The following is a 22881-nucleotide window of genomic DNA, read 5'->3' on the forward strand; positions in this document are numbered from 1 at the left end:
CCCATTCACTCATGGATACAAAGCATAATTAAAAGAGTTAATGGTGCAACTGTAGATTAATAAATGGAATTAATGGTATAAAATCTTATAGGTAAGATACCCATTTAGGATTACTTTTTAAAAAATAACTTAACTGTATCATCCCAACCATAGAAAAGAGCATCATGCCGTGATCCTGGGTCTTACCGGTAGGGAGGGAAGGCAGACAGGACTCTGCTTGCTGCAAATCCCACATCACACTCTCCAGTGGGCCACAGAGACTCCTGCATGGTTCTCCTCACTTGAGTCCCTATATGCTTAATGGATACAATAAGACCCTGTCATTATTTGCAGTTAGAACTAGAATCTCTAGCATCTCAAGGTGAGGAAGGACATAAAGCAGGTGTTACTAGCTGGGTGACTTTAGGATCAAACCAAATCACATGCTATTATTTATTCTTCTATAATATGAGAAAGTATATTTCACAGGGCTGTTATTCCTTATTAAAAAAAGCTAGGCAAAATGAAATCTCACTCCTTCATTTCCCTACCTGTTATCCTTCCCCATACATACATATCTATTTAGCCTAACTCTAAGGGGGTTACTCCCCCCGCCCCCATTTAAGGTGGTTTTAAAAACCAGTCACTACACTCTTGAATGGTATGTTTAAAATGATGGGTTGCAATAAATAGTTAATTAAACAATAGGAAATACCATTTGGAGTAAAGTAGTATGTGTACTAGATTGCATAAAATAGATGTCAGTGTGAATGATGGTTAAAAAAAAGACCAAAACACCGCTGAAGGGTAAATAGCACTAAGAACCACAAGAGCAAGGGCATGGTTTAATTCCAGGATGTTGATGGACTCCTTAACTGATTTGAGCCCTGGTTTCAGCCAGTGTATTGTGAAAGGAGCTCTTCCTTAGAAGCAGTTCTTGCCTAGGAAATGTTTTTATACCAAAACTCTATACTGTTTTCCTCAAAAAAAGTTTATTTTAGAGTGAGAACATGTCACTACTATTTTTAAATCCTGGTGCATTCAGGTAAGTAGTCTTCGTACAGGATATAATCAAATCATGATACACTTCAGTGATTTTATACTGAGTCACATACTTAATATAAAGGCACATTAAACTGAATAAAAAAATAAGTGTTAAATTCTTGAGCTTTTAAATTAGGATTTCATAAAGTGCTTTTCATAAAGTCTCATATATTATAGTAATTAAGTGGATAGAATTTCCTTTACAAAGGCACCTTGAAAAGTATTGGCACATGGCATTTTGTCCTGCTTTTTTTTTTTTTTGGTAAGTTTGAAGTTTCTTCATGTCTTCTCTTCCACTTCATTTAAATTTCCTTTAATTCATCATCTGAATAGCCAGACCTGTTACAGAATAAGGTGACTTTTAACTTGTCACTTTAAAGGTCAAGTTTAGGCAGTTTTAGGAGTTTAGCAACTTCCCTAGTATATAAACAGATTCTTAGCGATTTAAAGAAAATTCTATTCAAGTGGCAAATTTAGAGCCAAAAGACTAATTCAGAGTCCATGATTTGCGATGGTGCTTTAAACACATGCTTTATCTTCAAGGTTTTCTGCTCTTTTTTCCTCAGGATTATCTGGAAATAAGTTGATAGCTGTGACAGGTATAACATTTGCTTTATCCAACTGAAGAATTCCTCTGAAATAAAAAAAACAGAAATTAAATATTTCCTGTCTACAGTTTCATAGTAAGACAAGGCTACCTCAAGGATCTTTACACAGTATTCTCCCTTTTGTTACTTAAGTATCTGTCCAAGGAAGAGTTCTCTGGATTGGATCCAAGACCTGTTTTGCAAGTTCAGTATCATCCCAATCAAGATGTCAACAGAAGGTAGTTGTTTATGGAACTGATCAAGCTGATTCTGAAAGTTCACAAGGGAGTACAGCAAGAATAGCTGTAACATTTTTTAAGAAGAACAATGGAGAGCAGAGACAGTTGCCCGGTTTTATTAAAGCAATACAGTAGTTAAAACCACGCTAGTGGCACAGCATGAGACAAAGCAGCGAAGAAGAGAGTCCAGAAATCAGACGAATGTATGTGGGAACTGCATTCATAATAAGGTAGCATTCTGATTCACTGGGCAAATTACAACTGGAACAATGGCCTCTGTTTTGAAAGCAAAAACTAAATCATAACTAGCTTAACCTATACACAAGTGATGATAAAAACCTAAGTTTTAAGAACAGTAGTTTTAGGACAGGAAAGGCATACTTAAGAAAAATTTAAAATCCTAAAAGACACAAAGGAAAGCCATGAATTGCTCTAAGCCTAAATTTAAAACTTTTGTATGATACCAGAAACAAGAGAAAAAGACAAATCATAATCTGGGATTAAAAAAAAATTGTAATAAGACAAACCATAGAAGACTCTCAATCTCACAAAACAAACTGAGGGTTGCCGGAGGGAGAGAGTGGTTGGGTTATGGACATTAGGGAAGATAATGTGCTATGGTGAATGCTGTGAAGTGTAAACCTGGCGATTCACAGATCTGTACCCCTGGGGCTAATAATACATTATATGTTAATTAAAAATTTTTAAAAAATTGTAACAGATATTATGTGTGTAAAACAGATAAAGGAGCTCCCACAAACCAATGTTGATAGAAAACAAAAGAAAAACAGGTAAAAGTTATAAACAGGCATGTCACAGGAGAAATACACAGCCAATTATCACAAAGATGCTAGACTCCACTAGACCTGGGCTAGTGAGGACACAAGGAAAAAGAAAAGGCAAGTTAAAATGAGACTATATTTTTACCCACAGTAGCAAAAACAAAAAGACTGCTGTCAGCTGTTGATAAGATACACATACTCTTTGACCCAGTAATTTCACTTTTAGGAATCTATCTCTGTAAATACATATGTGCCAAGAGATATGTGTACATTTAACAGGTACACGAGAGCATTATTGAAAAGAACATGAAAGTGGAAGATACCTGAATGTCTAGTGGAGGAGGGGTTACATGATGGCTTAGCTATGCTGGAAAACACTATGCAGCCAGGAGGACCAATAAGCAAATACGCGTGCTGAGAGGAAAAGGTCTTTTTTTTTTTCTTAATTCATTTATTTGAGAGAGAGAAACACCACAAGTAGGGAGAGAGGCAGGCAGAGAAAGGAGGGAAGTAGGCTCCCCGCTGAGCAGAGAGCCTGATGCGGGGCTCGATGCCAGGACCCTGAGATCATGACCTGAACTGAAGGCAGAGGCTTAACCCACTGAGCCACCCAGGCGCCCCCTGAGAGGAAAAGGTCTTAAGGCCGAGGTTACCATATGCACCAAGACCCCTGGGGTGGCGCTGCAGACTCATGGGCCCTACAGACTGTTTTAGATTTTCAAGATTTCATTTGGAGGGTAGCTCACAGTTTCAACATCAGGTTGTACGACACATTCCTTTCAATGAGGTCAGATCTTTGCAAAGCTAGACTTTGGCAGCTGTGATCAAAAGCAACACTGTATAAAAGCTAGTGGTGGACAGGAAGTGAGGGTGGCAGTGTCCCATCTGATTCCAAGATAAGAGTTTTCTATAGGGCCGTAGAGGGGCACACACAGCCCATTTGCAAATATACGTAAGAATGATATACATCTTTATGTAAATTAAGAAATAAAGGGGTGCCTGGCTGGCTCAGTTGGTGGAGCATGGGACTCTCAATCCCAAGGTCATGAGTTCAAGCCCCACATTGAGTGTAGAGACTATTTAAAATAAAAATAAAGCATTAAAAAGAAATAAAAATTTTTCTTTTTAATTTTCATCTGGCCTTGATAAGGGGACCAAGGAAAAAATTACTGGCACACTGAGATAGCTATGTACCTGTCGTTAAGTGAATAAAGCAATGTGAGGGACAGTTAAGAATCTAGCTGATAAACAACCTTATTATTATAAACATAATACTTTTGTTTTACCCAAATGGGATCATACTGTTTACTCTACCATACATTTTTATCAATACACAGAATTTGGATAAAAGATGCACACCCTAAAAGTTAACCACGATCACCTCTAGTTACAACAATTAAAAAACAGAGAAATTAAGAGGGATTTTAATTTATGCTCTCTGTATTTCTATATTGATGAAATATTTTACTACCAGAAAGTAACCTTAGTACAACTGCCATTGATGCAAGTATACTGCAAATCTGGTTTTTAATTTTACACTGTATCTCTTCCCACAGAAATGTCCATAACAAAACATTTGGTAAAAGAACAATTAAAAAAAAAAAAGTGCAACACAGTTTTCTAGGCAGGTTTGCCTAAAAAGTTCAAAAAAGGTCCCAAGCTTCCTGGCAGTCAAAGGAAAAAGAAGAAACTATTAAGTTCCAGAATTTTCATTTTCAGAAAGAAATGGGAAATGTGAATTCTTCAGGGGAAACCAAACTAAAAGTTGGGAGAGATACTAGTATTTCTTTACTCCACAGGCTCTTTGTTTGCATCATGGCCTTCCAACAAAGCCTCTAAGGTTTTAGTTCAATGTTACACATAAAGCAATGGGAGTTTCAAAGACCTTACAACAAGCAAGTAGAAAAGCAAATGTCTGAATTGAATCTTTTTTTCTTTCCTATAAATCCTAGGATTTTTCTAACATGGTACAATATAACTTAAGCCAAAAACTGGGGTCATTTCTATCTACTGAAAATTATTTCTATTAAGACAACTAAAATGACTATTTAACTTATTAAATTTCTTTTCTTTTTTTCCTAAGTAAACTCCACTTCCAACATGGTGCTCCAACTTGCGACCCCAGGGATCAAGAGTTGCATGTTCCTGCAACTGAGCCAGCCAGCTGCCCACTGCCTGTTCAAATTATAAAAATGCTAACAATAAATTCACTTTTACATGTATAAAATAATTTCTTATGGTTAAAAAAAAGCCATACAGGGGCACCTGGGTGGTTCAGTTGTTAAACGTCTGCCTTTGGCACAGGTCATGATCCCAGGGATACTGGGATCGAGCCTGGTGTTGGGCTCCCTGCTCAGTGGGAAGCCTGCTTCTCCCTCTCCTACTCCCCCTGCTTGTGTTCCCTCTCTTGGTGTCTCTCTCTGTGTCAAATAAATAAATTAAAAATCTTTAAAAAAAAAAAAAAAAAAAACCATCCAGAAAGGGAAACAAAATGTTTCTACCTCTACCTCTGTTCTCATTCCCACTCATTAGAAGTTAACTTATTTTGTCATTTCAGAAGTTTTTTGTGCATTTATATACACATAAACATAATACTTTTATTTTTACCCAAATGGGATCATATGCTACGCAGTGTTTTCCCCCACCTAATAGATTTTGGATTCTTTGCTTCTCGACTGCACAGAATCCCACTGCACATGTGAACTGCTTGCTAGTCAGTTAAACCACCATTGATAAACAGTTCAGAGGTTTCCTCTTTTGCTTTTGCTTTGTTACAAGCAATGCTACACTAGTCTTCTAAAATCCACTTCATTTAAAATTGATACTTTGAGGTAGAAGGGTGCCTGCGTGGCTCAGTGGGTTAAGCCTCTGCCTTCAGCTCAGGTCATGATCTCAGGGTCTTGGGATCGAGCCCCACATTGGGCTCTCTGCTCAGCGGGAAGCCTGCTTCCCTCCCAGCCCCCCGCCAGCCTCTCTGCCTACTTGTGATCTCTCTTTTGTCAAAAAAAAAAAACAAATAAAATCTTTGAAAAGACAGATAGATGGAGGTAGAAAATTATACATGGTGAAGCCCTTGTTTCACTTGTTAGTCTAACATTGCATTTTTCACTAAAATGCAATGTTTCCTCTCTCTCTCTCTGACAGGCTAAGATGTTAGAGGGTAGAGTTTGTCTTATTCACATCTGAATCCCCAAGACAAGTGTCTTGTTCATGACAGATATCCAATAAATGTTTTAGTTTTGTTAAAGTTGGAAGACAAGCTAGGAAAAAAGCAGACATCATTTTCCTTCCATCTCATCTTATAGCCTTCCTAATATTTATATTTTGTACTCTAAAATACAGTAAATACAACTCACTTTTTAATCATTAAAAACACTAATGCTGTTTAAAAATAATAACTACTGGGGTACTGGGTGGCTCAGTCAGCTAAGCAGCTGCCTTCCACTCAGGTCATCATCCCCAGGCTCTGGGATCAAGCCCCATGTCAGGCTCTCTGCTCAGTGGGAGCCTGCTTCTCCCTCTTCCTCTGCCTGCTATTCTGCCTGCTTGTGCTCTTTCTCTCTCTCAAAAAAATAAGTAAATAAATAAAATCTTTAAAAAAAAATACTTACTTGTATTCACAAACTGGGAAGAGCACCTTTAAAATGGTTATTACCACAACTGCTCCTATAATTCCAACCACCATGACGTTCAGAAACATAAAGAATACTGGAAAAACACTGCTCCAGAACCTACATAGATCTTTTCTGAATTTTTCCATCCATTGACACATCACCTAAAAGAAGAGTTTTGATTAGACAAGCCAAGTACCATCTGATCTCTAAGAGACTTTAAAAATTATGTTCTAGTTTTAAGCAATGATAAAATTCTGCATCTTGACTATGATACTGGTTACATAGGCGCCTACATTTATCAAAACTTACCTAACTGTACATTTTAAATGGGCGCTATTTTATTTTAAAATATACCTTGATAAAATTATTTACAATTTTAAAAATTATGTTTTAGTAATACAGGCATAGGAATGTTACTTTGTTATCCTTTACAATTATTTATACTATTGTGTATAAATTAAGTGAAAGTTATTGCTAAATGGTAAGAGGTTTGGCTAGTCTACGCCAAACAGACCAAAGGCAACCATGGGTTTCCAATAGTTGAACAACGGCAGGAGAGAAAGACAAACACGTTAGTAGCTCTTGGCCCAGATGGGAGGTTCACTGGGCACAGAACACGTCAGAACAGACACTAAGGTGCACAGACAGGGAGGGAGGCATGTAGGCAGACTGAGGTGCTGGCGTTCAGGCAGCAAAAAGTGACCAGAGTTTCTACAACAACCCCAAGTAGGCAATCCCAACTGTCAGTGGGAACCTAAAAAAAAGTCTTTGGAATCCTTTGGACCATAGTTCTTGCTCACTTAAACAGAAATTATTTCAAGTAAGAGGCTGAGCTAATACATACGGAAGTATCAAGATACTCAGTGTGAACCCCGTATATATTTCCAGGCAGCCGTACCATGCCCTTAGTAATATAGGAGTACTTAATAGGTGGAAATACATCCTTACATTTGTACTCGGTGTATTTAATCCTGGTAACTGCATGATTTTACAGATTAAAGTGGATGCCCCATTGCACAGATAAAGAAAATGAGGTTAGAGAGCCTAAAACTTGTTCAAGATCACATAACTAGTACGTGGCAGGACCAGGATTCAAACCCATGTGGTCCGACTCCGGAAAGTACACCCTTCACCATGTGCGCTCGGTCACTGTGAAGATCCTGAGGGTCCCAGGCCTCTGTGTCTGTGTGTGTGTGTGTCTGTGTGTGTGTGCGAGCACATGCACGTATGCTCGAGATGGCAGTCACAGAATCAATAAACAGGAATATGGGAATGACTCTGGAGCTGAAAATCCCCCCAGAATGATATCCAGGGACTTGATAATCATTATCTAACTGTATTATTAAATGGAACTTGAAAAGAAAATGGGAAAACCCGAAAGCCTCCCACTGCAACAGTGAGGAGCCCACTATTAACATTTCACACTCCTAGTCCTCGTGGTTTCCACCTCTTCTGAGTTGCTGTTTTGTTCTACAGATGTCTGTAGTAGAAAGATAATCCCGAATACCGGATGTACCTTGTAAGAAGATGGAGGCTCTGCTCTGAGAGGAGTCTCAGGTAGCTTGCCAGGGAAAGCGTCTTCATCTACGGTGGTTTCCACATTCCTGAGGAGATACTGGCTGGTGGTCTGCAGTGAGCTGACACCTTCTACTGAGAAGGAAGAGCCACGTCACCAAAACGCTAGGTACACGCTAGTGTCTCTCTTCGTAGTTCTACTGTTACTAGTACATGTAGGATACTAAGAATATACTTTCCCATCCATAGGAGGAAAAAAATAACATTTCACTGTTCATGTTTAAATGCCAGAAAGGAGCCATAAACTCAGACACTAAGAGGGAGCTACACCAGTTATGATTCTACCACACAGAACACAGAAGTCCAATTTTCAGAAAGTTGCGTGTTTCGGTGGAAAAAATGAATTCTTCTTTCTCTCAATATACCTAAATGATATTCTGATGGTGTATTTTGTGACGACTGCCCAGAGTAAGGGTACCTATTTACCACAAAATGTCACCAAACAGTCACCACTGATCACTTTTTGTTTTGATCGCTTTCTATTAAGACTCAAGATAGGTTCCTGGAAGTTCTTAAATGTTATAAAGCATTTCTGAAAGAAGCCTACTTCCAAACATATTAACTATGATTAGAAAGCTATCCACTAGGGGTGCCTGGGTGGCTCAGTGGGTTAAGGCCTCTGCCTTCGGCTCAGGTCATGGTCCCAGGGTCCTGGGATCGAGCCCCACATCGGGCTCTCTGCTCGGCAGGGAACCTGCTTCCTTCTCTCTCTCTGCCTACCTGTGATCTCTATCTGTCAAACAAATAAATAAAAAATAAAAAAAAATAAAAAAGAAAGCTATCCACTAAAGAAATAATTTCCTTAATGCTTTAAGTAACAGCCTTTCAAAGTACCTTTTTTGGAGAGGTTGGGAAGGGTAAATAAAATGTCGCTGTCTCGGGAAATAGAATACAGCATGCTTTCCTCCAAAGGTAGGGTGTAGTTTGAATGTCTGAGTATCGCCTGGTTCTTAACTAAAATATCAATTTCAGTAACGTCCTTTTGTTGAGCCTAAGAAAGAAAAAAGAAACAATTACCCTTTATTTTAAATAATGGCACAACCCCATAAGAATCTAAAACTAACTTTTCCTCCTTTGTTGTATTTAACTAAAAAACTTATCCAGTTCACAATTACTCTGCATTCCCTGCACTTTGAGGCATTTAATTACCAACTTTAATCTGAGTGTTTTAGCATTCAGTATTAGAAGCTTGCTCTCTTGTCCCATTTCATCTACTTAGCCAGGGGAAAATGTGGCAGAGCTATAAACCAAATTCAATCCCTTCAATCGCTCTATTTACTAATGTTTATAATATTTTAAAGTGATATAAACATGTATGAATATAGTCATTTTTTTTTAAAGATTTTATTTATTTATTTGACAGAGAGAAATCACAAGTAGGCAGAGAGGCAGGCAGAGAGAGAGAGAGGGAAGCAGGCTCCCTGCTGAGCAGAGAGCCCGATGCGAGACTCGATCCCAGGACTCCGAGATCATGACCTGAGATGAAGGCAGCGGCTTAACCCACTGAGCCACCCAGGCGCCCCTGAATATAGTCATTTTTTAAAACAATTAAAGACTTCAAATGCTAAACAAATGTTAAAACAAGTAAAAAATTCTAAATGCTTGCAGACAGGCAACATTGGGGTAACATTCTTCCTTATCAAGTCAGAAATAAATAATACAATAATGTAACACATGCATAATACCCAGCATAAATCTTTAGGGTTTAATTCTCAATTAATAATCATATTATCATACCTGTTTTCCATCGATCTCTACTACCTCTTCTTGAATGACAATTAGTTGCAAACTGGAACCAGATGTCATAGGCCACTCATGAACTAAAATCCTTACACTGACAATTCCAAAATATTCTTTTTCCTCCACATTTTCCAGATTTCCATTCTTCACTATAAGAAAAAAAAGTAGTGACAGCTTTGAACAAAACAAATGGCACCAAATCTATTGCTGTGTTTGATTATTTTGATGACATTTACATGGAACAAGACAGTTGCAGAACAATTTCTTTGGCTTTCTCAATCTGACTTCACTGATGTTACAGAATTTATGAAAATAAAGACAACTTGACAAATCCTCACCATGTCTACAGTTGTTGAAAAGGGAAAAATGCTCGATGGTCTTTAGACTACCACACTAGCAACAATCATTCCTATTCCTTTACACAGTTTGTCAAGGAGGAACGAACAAGGCATAACTACTTACAAAGCAACCAGAAGACAGAGCTAATCCCATGTAATAGTAAAGTAAGTACATTCATCCATCCATTCACTCATTCACAAACTCCAGGGATCTAGGGGCCCCAAAGCAGTGAGGACACTAAGTTGTTTTCTCAATTCTTTCTCCAGTAAGTAACCTGTTGCTGTTGGAGGGCAGGGATGAGGGAGAGGTTGGAACCGCCCTGTAATTCCTCCCCACTAAGGGACAACGGGGCAGGATCAGCTCCTCTCTGGTGGAGAGCCTCCGAAACCACAGCAGTGGAGGCGGGGCGTGACAGCTGCAGCTGGTCTACAGAGCCAGCGGTGACCTTCCGGAGGCAGAAAACATTACAGAAAAAGATAAATCAATATACATCAGTGAAACCAGTGGAAAAGGAGCATTTAGCTTCTCAAACGTTAGTCTCTCAAATGTTATCGTCTGAGGACGATCAGCCAAAACCAAACCCAGATGGATAGTCTGCATACAGATCCAGCTGTTTAAATTGATTCTATGCTCTTCCCTAAGATCCTTAGGGCTCTTCCCTCTATCTGGAATGTTCTCTACTACTCCCTCGCTTCTCATCCATTTTTAATAAACTCCTACTTAAGTAGTTCTAGCTATTATATCCCTGTATCTCTGAGTTCGTGCCTTTTTTTAAGCACTAACTTTCTTGCAGTGTAACTCTTGGTTTATAAGCCTGTCTCCTTACTAGGTGGCCTTACCCTGACAGTACGCGTCAGGTTCGATGTTCTGTGGCTTTTATTCAGCAGTGAATCCATTCAGAATCAGACATACATAATTTAAAAATAAATATGCCATCATCAGTTACCAATACTATTCAAAACCAGTCTAGTGGTTCTAAATCCCAGTCTAGGGGCTCTAAATCCTGTCTATGCATCAGAATCCACTGAGGAATAGTACAGATGCCCAAGCCTCATCCCAATCAATAAATCAAAATCTCTGGAGGATACAGACTACCATTTCTAACTTTTGAAACAGGTACAGACATTTCCATTAAGATCCAAGTGACCCAACCTTTTAGTTCAACCTAAATCTTCACAAAACTGTTGCTCCTTGACTTCCCTGTTTCTGTAAATAAATCCACCCTCCTCCAAATTCACAAGGACAGAAGTTAGGAGGTTACATTTGACTTCTGCACCCTCATTCTCTGTATCCAGTTAGTTGCTTCCTTCAGGCCACCCCAGGTCTAGTCTCTCTTGTATTTCTCCCTTCCACCGGGGGTGGGGTTGGGGTAGGGGGTGGAATATGTGGTTCAGTAACTCTCAACCAACGTAATGGTTTTTTTTTTTAGTATATGTGCTACCGAAGCGAGCACTCAACCAACGTAATGGTTACCTAACTATTCCCTTCTTCAATCCCCCTCCCTTCAAAGCATTCACACAGAGGAGCCCGATTAATCTTCTGTAACGAGTTCTGACTACACAGCTGCCTTGCTCAGACACCTCCAGCAGCATCCCTCTGACTTGTTTGGTAGTTCTCTGAATGGTCCTTCTTCAGGCTCCTTCTGGGGGCACTTGCTGCTCTCTCATTCTGATCTGCCTAACCTCCCTCCCTCCCCTCCTCTAAGGCTTCTAGCTGTAAAACTTCCCCTCTCCTGTGGTCCATCTCTGCATTTTCCCTAGTTGCCCATTGGTCCTGCTCACAGAACAGCATGCTTCTTGTCAGTGTATCTGTCTTCCCAAAGGCTGTGCACAAGGGCACAAGAGATTCAATAGAGGGGAAAATGCAGTCATATAAAGACATCAGGGTGGTGACTCTTCAGCCCCCAAATCTGACACCCCTGCTGGAGAATAAAATAAAATTAAAAAAGCACAAAAGCCCTTGATGTTCTGACTTTCCTGACTATGGTAGGCAGCTTTCAAAAATGGTTCTCTACAACCCTTGAGTCTGGCAATTCATGTCCTTGCATTATTCCCTTCCACCAAGTATGGTCTGGACCCAGTCACTTGTTTCTAACAAATAGAATAAAGTAAATGTGACCGGAAGTCACTTCTGTGATTAGATTATAAAGGTTGCCGCTTCTGTCTTGTGAGGGTTCACTCTTGCTGGCGGCCTCCCTTGTCTTCCAGCCAATATAGCCAGCTGCCATCTCGTGAGATGCCCAACAGAGAGGTCCATGTGGCAAGGGAAGGAGGGAGGCCTCTGGCCAACCTCCTGCAAGGAGGAATGGAGGCCTCAGTCCCACAGTTCTAAATCCTGTCAACAGCCGTGAGTGAGCTAGGAAGCAGATCCTCCCCAGCAAAGCCTTGAGAGGACTGCAACCTTACAGGACAGCCAGATGTCCCAGGTAGGCCAAGCTCAGATTCTTGACCTACAAGAACCAAGAGACTGTTGTCACCCACTAAGTTTAGAACTAAACTGTTACAGAGGGCAGCTGGGTCACACCCAGTGGCAAATTCCTAATGAATATGCCATCAATGGAATTATTACTTAAACCAACAACAACACTTCTTTTCCTAGCTAGGAAGAATTAGCTTGTTGTATACTAACCTTCTCACTGAGAGCCACCAGAAAAGATGTAAAAAAAGAAACACTCATAGACACTCAAAACCCACATCTGTCTAGAGGCAGCAGAGAGCTAAAAAAGTCAGCCAGCGCCCCCACGAGGCATTTACTGATTCTCAAGCTTGACAGCTAGAGAAGCTGCAAAGCTCAATAGAAAGTAAGGACTCAGAGGCAGAGGGGTATAAAATAAAGATTATGGCTACAAGATCCTAGAGAGAAGGGAAGAACAGAAGTAAGCGAACATTCTATGCAGTCTTCTCCTGCAGAAACATGTGCTGATTAGTAAGTCGGGTGAGCCGAGAAACCAAGCCTCAATCTAAGACACTAAGAAGCTAAGCAGAACCCTGGCAGGCTTATGACAATGGAGTATGAGGCCCATACAACATAGGCCCTCATAATCACCTCCAGTTTTCACTCAGGACCTACAATGAGCTTCATCTGGGGAAAAGCGGTTAATAAGAAATAGACTAAGCCTCACAGAGATAAGAACCCAGCCTTCAGTCAGCCCAATCCTCGACTTAAAAATTACGGTATTCTGCTCCTTATTATCATGACTGCCAGGGGTTAAAGTCAATCCTCTCTGGAGTAAGATAATAATATCTGGAGACTTTATAACTTTTTGTACACAATATCAAAAATAATACATATTTTGAAGGAGAAGGATCAAAAGAAAACACAGATCCAGAGGGGCTCAAAAAATTAGACTGGGCAGATTTTAATTTTAAAGTTAGGGATGGCTGGATGCCTCAGTCGGTTAAGTGTCTGCCTTCAGCTCAGGTACTGATGATCCCAGGGTCCTAGGATCAAGTCCCGGATCAGGACTCAGCAGGGAGCCTACCTCTCCCTCTGCCTGTGGCTCTCTCTCTGACAAATAAAAAAATAAAATCTTTAAAAAAAAGAAAGTAAATCTTACTTTAAAAAATATATAAAGTTACTGAAAGTAATAGGTTCAAGAAAATAGATGATAGGGGTGCCTGGGTGGCTGACTCAGTGAAGCATCTGCCTTAGGCTCAGGTCATGATCTCAGGATCTCCCTCCCTGCTAGGTAGGGAGTCTGCTTCTCCTTCTGCCCCTCCCCCTGCTCGTGCTCTCTCTCAAATAAATCAAATCTAAAAAAAAAAAATAAGGAAGGAAGGAAGGAAAAGAAATTATGGGTGCCTGGGTGGTACAGTCTGTTGGGCACCCAACTCTTGGTTTCAGCTCAGGTGGTGATCTCGTGGTCGTGGGATCCAGCCCCCAGTGTTGGGCTCCCGTACAGTGCAGTCTGCTTGAGACTCTCTCCCTCATCCCTCTGCCCCTCAGACCAGGAACGCCCCATACCCCGCCCACTGCCCCACTGCTCATGCACTAAAATAAAGAAATAATCTTTAAATAAAAGAAAATAGGTGGCAAAATGAATAATTTCACCAGGTAAGTGCAAGCTACTAAAATCAAAATTAAAATATAAAATTAGGGTGCCTGGGTGGCTCAGTGGGTTAAGCCTCTGCCTTTGGCTCAGGTCATGATCTCAGGGTCCTGGGATCGAGCCCTGCATCAGGCTCTCTGCTCAGCGGGGAGCCTGCTTCCCCCCTCTCCCTCTGCCTGCCTCTCTGCCTACCTGTGATTTCGGTCAAGTGAATAAACAAAAAAATCTAGAAAAAAAAATATATATATATAAATTTTTTTTAAAAATCGGGGTGAGAGGGGGGGAAGAGTTGGGCCAGTATCCAGGGCCTGAGCAGGAGATGGAAAAGAAAGAAAAAAGAAAAAAAAATTTTAAAAGAATAAAATGGACATCCTAGAAGTAAAGTCCAGTAAATGAAAATAACTCAATTAGGCAGAGCTAATGAATTAGTGTGCGCGGAGAATGAAAAGAAAAGAAAGAAAGAAAAAAACAGAAAACAGTATAAAATTTATATGGAACTTTATGAAAGAGTCAAACATACATGTAAATGAAAAGCAAGAAGGGAATAAGAAGGAGGACTTAGAGTATTTCTGAAAAGATAATGCTCAAAAATTTTCCCCAAAAGACAGGAAGTCACAGATTAAAGAACCCTACACCTGGGCACATCACAGTAAAACTACTAAAAACCAAAGACTAAGAAAAAAATATTAAAGGCAACCAGGAAAACAAAACAAAACAAAACCTTATTATCCATCCTGGAGCAATGAGCCTGACATTCTCAACAGAAACTCCAGAAGTGAGAAGACCATGAAACTGGTCTTTAAAATGCTAACCTATGAAGTACTATCCTGTTTCCCCATCCAGTAAAAAGATCCTCCTAAAATGCAGGCAAAGTAAAGATGTTTTCAAATAAAAGCTCACATAGTTCATGGCTAACAAATCTGCACTAAGGGGATTTCTTGATCCCCTACTAAGGGGAATTTTTTAGGCAGGGGAAAAATGAGCCCTGAGGGGAACATGAAACACATATACACTAAGTGAGTGTGGGGTTTTTTGGTGTTTTTTTTTTTTTTAAGATTTTATTTATTTATTTGACAGACAGATCACAAGTAGGCAGAGAGGCTGGCTGGAGGTGGGGGGAGAAGCAGGCTCCCCGCTGAGCAGGGAGCCCGATGTGGGACTCGATCCCAGGACCCTGGGATCAGGACCCGAGCCGAAGGGAGCAGCCAGCCACCCTGAGTGTGGGTTTTGAGTGTATATGTGTGTGTTTCTTGTTCCCCTTCATCATTTCTTCATTCAGGAAGGAATGAAGAGAGATGGAAAGGGCAACCACTGAGGTAAACATAAGTGATTACTGGACTACACAAAATAATAAGAACAATTATGTTGCATAATCACGGGCATGATGCATAATATTAAGATTTAAGAACACAAAGAGGTAAAATGTATGACAGTAACAGCAAAAATGCAGAAAGGGAATAAATGGAGTTTCCATGTTCTGAGGTTCTTGCTTTGTTTGAGAAGTGATAAAAATACTAGTTTATTGATCTCAGAGGTAACCATTAAAAAAACAGGAAAATAATATAAAACCAACAAGATAGAGGGAAATGATGAAAGAAAAAATAAAAAACCCAGAAGAGGGCCAAAAGGAGAAGAAAAAGGGACATGGAATAGGTAGGACACAAACAGGAAACAAATGATTCAGATTAAAGATTTAAATCAAAAAAAGATTTAAATACAAATATATTAGTTATAACATTAATATAAATAAATCAAAATCCCAAATAAAAGATGGATTGACAGACTGATTTAAAATAAGACCCATCAGTATATGCTGCTTATTAGAGATTCACTTGAATTGTAAGGACCTAGAAAGACTGAAAAAAAAAATGGAAAGCTACCACACAACAATCCATCTTCCTCCCACCTGCCAGGTCAAAAAGCAATTGCTGTTAAAATAATATAGATAGGGAAGTGAACCATGAGAGACTATGTACTCTGAAAAACAATCTGAGGGTTTTGAAGGGGTGGGGGGTGGGAGGTCGGGGTACCAGGTGGTGGGTATTATAGAGGGCACGGACTGCATGGAGCACTGGGTGTGGTGCAAAAATAATGAATACTGTTATGCTGAAAATAAATAAAAAATAAATTTAAAAAATAATATAGATAAAGTTGACTTAAAGGCAAAAGTATCACTAGAGATAAAGACATTTTATAATGATAAAAAAATCAACCTACAAGGAAGACATACCACTTCAAATCTGTATGCATTTGGTAATATTGTGTCAAAAGACAGAAAGGAAAAATTGACACAGCTGGGAGAACAGACAAATCTACATAGTGGAGATTTAACATACATTCTCAGTAACTGACAGAGCAAACAAATGAACAAAAATCAGTACTTCCCTAACAGACTGAACAATACAATTAACAAAAAATTTCACCCAACATATGTAGAACACCATATCCAAGTAATTATATGATGTACTTTCTTTTCAAGGATACCTGGACATCACCATCTCCTAAAACTGACTATCTGCTAAGCCACAAAGCAAGTCTCTGATTTCAGAGGTTAAAATTATACACCGTGCACCTCTGATGACAGAGGTGGAAACAGTAAAAAGTTCCAAAACGTTTAGGAATTAAGCACTGTAACTTCTAAATGACCCACAGGACAAGGGACTCTCACTACAAAAAACTGGAAAACACTGTGAGCCAAATGACTATAAAAGTACATAACAAATTAAGTACAAAATACAATTATTTAGAGAAAAATTTACTGCCTTAAATGCATATATTAAAACAGGTAGTAAGACTACTGTACATATTTCTCATATTCCTTATTTCCTTCAAATACTGTGGTACAACATATCTGCTTGTCTTTAAACAACCCAAGATTTTAAAAGATTAAAAAAATATTATCTGGACATAAGGGTAGAAGCTACCAGAGAATTAGAGAAACAATTCATTTTTCTCTTTATTTTCTCCCAACTATGATAAGCACTCCTTCAAGATTTTGCTCTTACTTGTAAATCTCCACTTATTACCCCTCTTTATATTCTTACATTAGTATCAACCAACCAGAAATGCAGCTCTGGACAACAACAATCTCATGAGAAAGAAATGTGAATATGCCAGGAATAACCAAAAGAAAGTAGGATTTGAATTTTAAACACATTAGTGTTATTATACACTCCAGTAATGATGTATATTATTAATTTAAAATGAAAATACATCACAAAAAAACCCGTGTTTCACAAATTTAGTATTACTAAAAACAGAACAATTATGGAAATAATTTAGTAGTACTCACCTATCAAAGTCTGACAGCTTATTCGGGTTACACCACTATTTACAGGGAAGTCATTTACATATACCTGTCCACTCTCATAGGTTATGTTAAGAACAACCTTAAAATAAAGCAGCATATACATTAATTCCAATGGTTTATAAATGATGACAAATTCTTCATGTAAAATATACATTATCTAACTAAATTAGACGTGCAGGGAAAAATAACAGAGGCTGCCTACTCTTAGCTCAGTGATACTAAAACATAATCAAAAGGAGACAAACCTGTTCTTTGGATACCTCCCCATCATCTTTCAGGGTAGTTACGTTAATTCTGATGTTGTCCTGCAAAACATACATGAAGTAGATAGATATGCATTTCACCAAGTAAGAATAGCTCAATTCTTTTTTTCTTTTTTTTAAAAGATTTTATTTATTTATTTGACAGATAGATCACAAGTAGGCAGAGAGGCAGGCAGAGAGAGGAAGGGAAGCAGGCTCCGATGCAGGGCTCGATCCCAGGACTCTGGGATCATGACCTGAGCTGAAGGCAGAGGCTTTAAACCACTGAGCCACCCAGGTGCCCCTCAATTCTTTCTTTACCCATCAACTATATTTAGTATAATCACTCAAAACATCAAAAGAACATTTTTTAAAGCCCAGCATTTTTATTTTTACAGCCTTTATTATGCCCTTATTCACAATTCCACCTTCTCCTAATCTATATTTTTTCCACTTCATTATGAAATGTCACATTTATGAGCATATAATATGCAAATGGAGAGTTCAAGAGAAAAACTTAACACTCATGTACCTACTACCGAGGTTAAAAACCAGAGTATCGTCTACACCTTTTAAGTCTCCTGCGTGACCTTCTCTGTCCTGTTCCCCCATTTTCATCATTTCTTGCTTTTCTTTACGGTTTTATTGTGCATGTCTCTCTCCAAACAATATGTTGTTTAGTTTTATCTGTTTCTAGGCTTTATGTAAGTGGAACAATTTTGTACGGAGTCTTCTGGAACTTTTATTTAAAATTTCGATGCATGCAGCTGAAGACATTTATTTCCAGTGCTGTGTAAAAGCCCATCATATGATTACCAATTTACTTATTTGTTCCACTATCCATGGACATTTGAGTCATTTCCAACGTTCTCATTTTCATAAACAAAACTGCTCTAAACCTTCTTCTTCTTCTTTTTAAGATTTCATTTTAATTTATTTATTCGACAGAGAAAGAGAGACAGCAAGAGAGGGAACACAAGCAGGGGAGTGGGAGATGGAGAAGCAGGCTTCCCACTGAGCAGGGAGCCGGATGCGATGCGGGTTTCAATCCCAGCACTTGAGATCAAGACCTGAGCTGAAGACAGACACTTGCCATCTAAGCCACTCAGGCACCCCCTTCTTTTTTTTTTTTTTCCTTTATTTTTTCCCTAGTAATCTCTACACTCAACGTGAGGCTCAAACTTAAAGGCCACGTGTTCCTACTACAGCCAGCCAGGCACCCCTGCTTTAACCCCTCTGAAATAGGACCCCTTGTGCCCGTGGACAAGTATGTACTGTTCACAATCCTTGAGAGGCACTAAATGCTCAAAAGCAGTTACTCAAATATTTAAGTTTATTAATGACATGCTTTCTAAAGAGAAGAAAGCACTATTTTAATAAGTATTCACCAATACTCACAGGGTTCACAATCTGTCATTTGAAAAACAAATCCTTCCCTAAGTTGACTCACAGTTAGACACTGTTATCTAGAATAAAAAATGTTTTTTTCCAGGGGGTATTCTTTGAAAATAGGAAAATTATTCATAATCAAAATAATATACAAGGGTATCTCTTGGCACCATGACTATCTCTAATACTTTATACAATTCCAACAAATGAGAGAATGAGACTGAAGCACCTGTGTGAGGTTGACGTGATTATACTCAAGGAACAGGACTCTAGCATGGAAAGTCCATACCATACATTTGGTACACTTGCCAACCTACATGGGGGCCTACGAAGCTTCAGAACCAGCCTGGCTTTCTCCGGGTCCATCCTAATCTAGAACTAAGCATGGGCCAGAACCAATACACCCATCTCTAGAACAAACCAAAACTCAGTAAGTCATCAAACTGGTGGTTATAGTTTTTGTGTTCTAATTCCAGCCAAAAATTCCTCTTTTCAAACTAGAGGATCCATCAACTATACACTCTATTGTTCTTCTAATAGCCCTGGGAGAACCCTCCAATGATAGTATTCTTTTTTTTTTTTTTAAGTTTTTTTTTAAAAATATTTTATTTATTTATTTGACAGAGAGATCACAAGTACGCGGAGAGTTAGGCAGAGAGAGAGAGGAAGAGAAGCAGGCCCCTGCAGAGCAGAGAGCCCGATGTGGGGCTTGATCCCAGGACCCTGGGATCATGACCTGAGCTGAAGGCAGAGGTTTTAACCCACTGAGCCACCCAGGTGCCCCAATGATAGTATTCTAAGAAACCTTTTCATAGCTTCTGCCTTTCAGTAGTAAACATACACTATTTTGTTAGTAATTTACTGCAATTACATAGATCACTTGCCTAGTAAAATCTGGGGTTTGTAAAAGACAATTAACAAACACTATCCTGCTGTATTTTGCAAGAACTAAATTCAATTAAATTTTTTAGTCTTCTGAATGATTTCATTTCAGAGGTGACCCGGGTCCCTTACTGCCTTCTGAGCCCAAGTTCAGAGATAGGTCCTATTTCTTGCTCTGAGAACGTCTGACTGAACTGGAAGTTCAAGCTTGTGAGCCAGGATGGCAGAGACTTAAAGAGTGGGTGGCAGAACTGAAGTTTCTACCCACCCATTTTCAATTCTTCTTCTAATTCCTTCACTCACAAGATGCCCAGCTGGTACACATAGCTTCCTAAGGACAAAGGTAATAGATACCTCATTTAAAATAAATGAATTAAGTCTCAGGGAAATATACGAAATAAATATTTACACATATAAGAAAGTATGTGTCTTCTGGATGCCTCTCCTTGATGACAAAATTATTTTAATATTAGAAGCATGTACTACTAAAATTTGCATTATTTTACAATCTGTGTAACCTCAACTTCTAACGATTGCACATGTAAACAAAACAGAAAAATGCCTATAATCCAGTAGCTCTGCATACTGAGGGGATATGGAGAGAATTTTCCTAACTTTCAGTTTTCTTATATTCACATCAGGTTAGACACAAAAATGAACAGATGAGCAGATATATGATAAAGCATAAAGTATAATAAAATGTTAACGGTGGCCTAAGTTTGTGCTATTCAATATAGTATGTACCCAATAACCACATGTGGCTACTTACATTTAATTAAAATTAAAATTTAAAAACTTAGTTCCTCAATCGCCCTGGTCAGCCACATTTCAAGCACTCACTAACCACAGTAGTCTAGTGGCAACTGTAATGGACAGAGCAAACACCATCATTATACTGAAGTCTAATGGACAGACCTCATCTAATCTGGTGGCCACCATAACATTCTTTCAAATGTTCTGTATATTTGAAATAGGGTTGCTTGGGTGGCTCAGTCGGTTAAGGGTCAAACTCTTGGTCTCAGCTAAGGTCTTGATCTCAGGGTCTTGAGTTCAAGTCCTCCTGCACTGGGGCTTAAACATTAAAAAAGGAAAAAGAAAGGAAGGAAAATTAAAAAAATAAAACATTGAACAATTTAGATCAAGAGGCTTCAGTTTTCCATATAAACGTTTCCAAGGAATGCGATTCTCCCTCTCCCTGCTCAGCATTCTTTCATCTATGAAATTCTGAGTTTAGATCTGGACTTTTCAAAAGTGGAAGGATGGCATAAAAAGGGAGAACTAAAATGATGAGCTCACTAAGCTCACAGTACAATGTACTTTCAGCTTGCAGTCAAAATGCATTTTTCTCAGACTATATGGGGACAGACTTAAGTACCCTTGGATTTACAAGGGACTATGATGAAGCTTTAAAATTTGGAAAACAGGGAGGCCTAGGTAGCTCAGTGGGTTAAAGCCTCTGCCTTCCGCTCAGGTCATGGTCTCAGGGTCCTGGGATCCAGTCCCGCATGGGGCTCTCCGCTCAGCCAAGAGCTTACTTCCCCCCACTCTCTGCCTACTTGTGATCTCTGTCAAATGAATAAATAAAATCTTTTCTAAAAATGGGGAAAAAAATTTGGAAAACAGTGGAATTCCAGGACTTTAAGAATCATTTCATTTTTATTTGGTGTCTTGGTGCTCAGCGATCACATTCATATTTTTGACCAGTTGCACTGTGATCCATATACAATTTCATATACAAGTGGTTCTTAGGGCTTGCATTATTGTGCCTTCCCGAAATGCCCCAGCAGAACTGAAAGTGAGATATGCTCCTTATTTTTCTTCTCAGAGAGAAAATAATGTCATTCAAAGTAAAAAAACAAATTTTTTTTCAAGTGATATTTATGCTGTAAGTCACCCCTGAATTTAGAGTATTCAAGTCTTGAGTGGTAAGAAAAAGTATACCTATATTGTTTCTTCTCATTCTGGGAAAACTCCCATTTTAAAATCTTCAAACTTTTCCCAACCATACATTCAATCGATGAACGGCAAATACTGGTTTATTTCAACATGACTGCCCCGAGAAAGCGAGAAAAACCAACCACCCTCCAGTACCAGGGCGCAGTGGTTATCCAATTTCAGCTGCTTCACAATCAGCCTGGGGGGCTTACCGACACAGATTCCTGGGCCCTACCCGAAATGCACGGGATCAGTGAGTTTCCAGCCTGCTCCGAGTGGATGCTGGTGCGGCTGGGACCCGGAGTAGGCGCATCCCGGACCCCTGCACGCCGCGGGGGAAGGCAGTGCTTCCCGCCGCCGGGGGAGCAGACAGGTGGCCTGGAATCGCTCTTGTCCGCTCTCCCAGCCACTTCGACGTTTCCCGAACACTGCGCGGCCCCAGTGCCGGCTCTACCCCGGGAAGGCGCCATTACAGAAGGCTGGGAGCCCTTGTGATCGCGTACTTTCGACGGCAAAATCCCCTCCGGCTGGCAACGGCTGGGGCTGCCCTAAGAATCCCCAAGTTTCGCGGCACTGGGCTTAACCACACATTAAGTAACCCATTTCGCTCTCTCGCTGCCGTTTCCCAGGCTGCCCCCATTTCCTTGGATGCTTCTCCCCACTCCTCTCTTGGACGCCCGGACCCCTTCCCCTGGACCGCCGGCCGGTGGCAAGAAGAGTCGAAGCGGACACCGACGTCCTACGGCTCCGGCCCGGGCCTCCCCGGAGGGTCCGTGCGAAGGAGCGGCCGAGCCGCGCCCGCTCTGCCCTACCTGCGGGGCTTGGGGCGGCAGTGGCAGCTCCTGGGTAGCTGTCCTCAGCCACCCGGCGGCCGGCAGCACCGAGAGCAGGAGCAGCCGGAGGGCAAACGACGCCGGCCGAGAGCCCTCCATTTTGGACAGGCCAGCGGCGGCGGACGGCCGGGAGCTGAGGGCCGAGCCAGCCCGAGGGGCGGGGGCGGGGGCGGGGGCGGGGCGAGGCTACCGCGGGGCGGGACCCTGGGAGGCGGGACCCTGGGAGGCGGGACCCTGGGAGGCGGGACCCTGGGAGGCGGGACCCTGGGAGGCGGGACCCTGGGAGGCGGGACCCTGGGGAGGCGGGACCCTGGGAGGCGGGACCCTGGGAGGCGGGACAGAG

General features: G+C 40.4%; 1 protein-coding gene across 2 annotated transcripts; it reads right to left on the reverse strand.

Annotated features, from left to right (window-relative positions):
* Positions 1–954: 954 nt before the first annotated feature.
* GINM1 (glycoprotein integral membrane 1) lies at positions 955–22660 on the reverse strand. 2 transcript variants are annotated; one of them, XM_044247082.1, is made up of 8 exons: positions 22518–22660; positions 17503–17562; positions 17240–17336; positions 9558–9709; positions 8655–8811; positions 7762–7892; positions 6243–6406; positions 955–1657 (listed from the first exon to the last, which is right to left on the reverse strand). In XM_044247082.1, exons 1-8 carry the CDS (start codon positions 22635–22637, stop codon positions 1543–1545), a joined length of 996 nt encoding a protein of 331 aa, XP_044103017.1. In that variant the 5' UTR covers positions 22638–22660; the 3' UTR covers positions 955–1542. The 2 variants fall into 2 exon arrangements, with proteins under 2 accessions (XP_044103017.1, XP_044103010.1); XM_044247075.1 differs by having other exon boundaries at positions 7762–7895.
* Between the last annotated feature and the right edge of the window lie 221 nt (positions 22661–22881).

The sequence above is a fragment of the Neovison vison genome, chromosome 1 (genome assembly GCF_020171115.1).
Source record: "Neovison vison isolate M4711 chromosome 1, ASM_NN_V1, whole genome shotgun sequence".
Lineage (NCBI taxonomy): Eukaryota > Metazoa > Chordata > Mammalia > Carnivora > Mustelidae > Neogale > Neogale vison.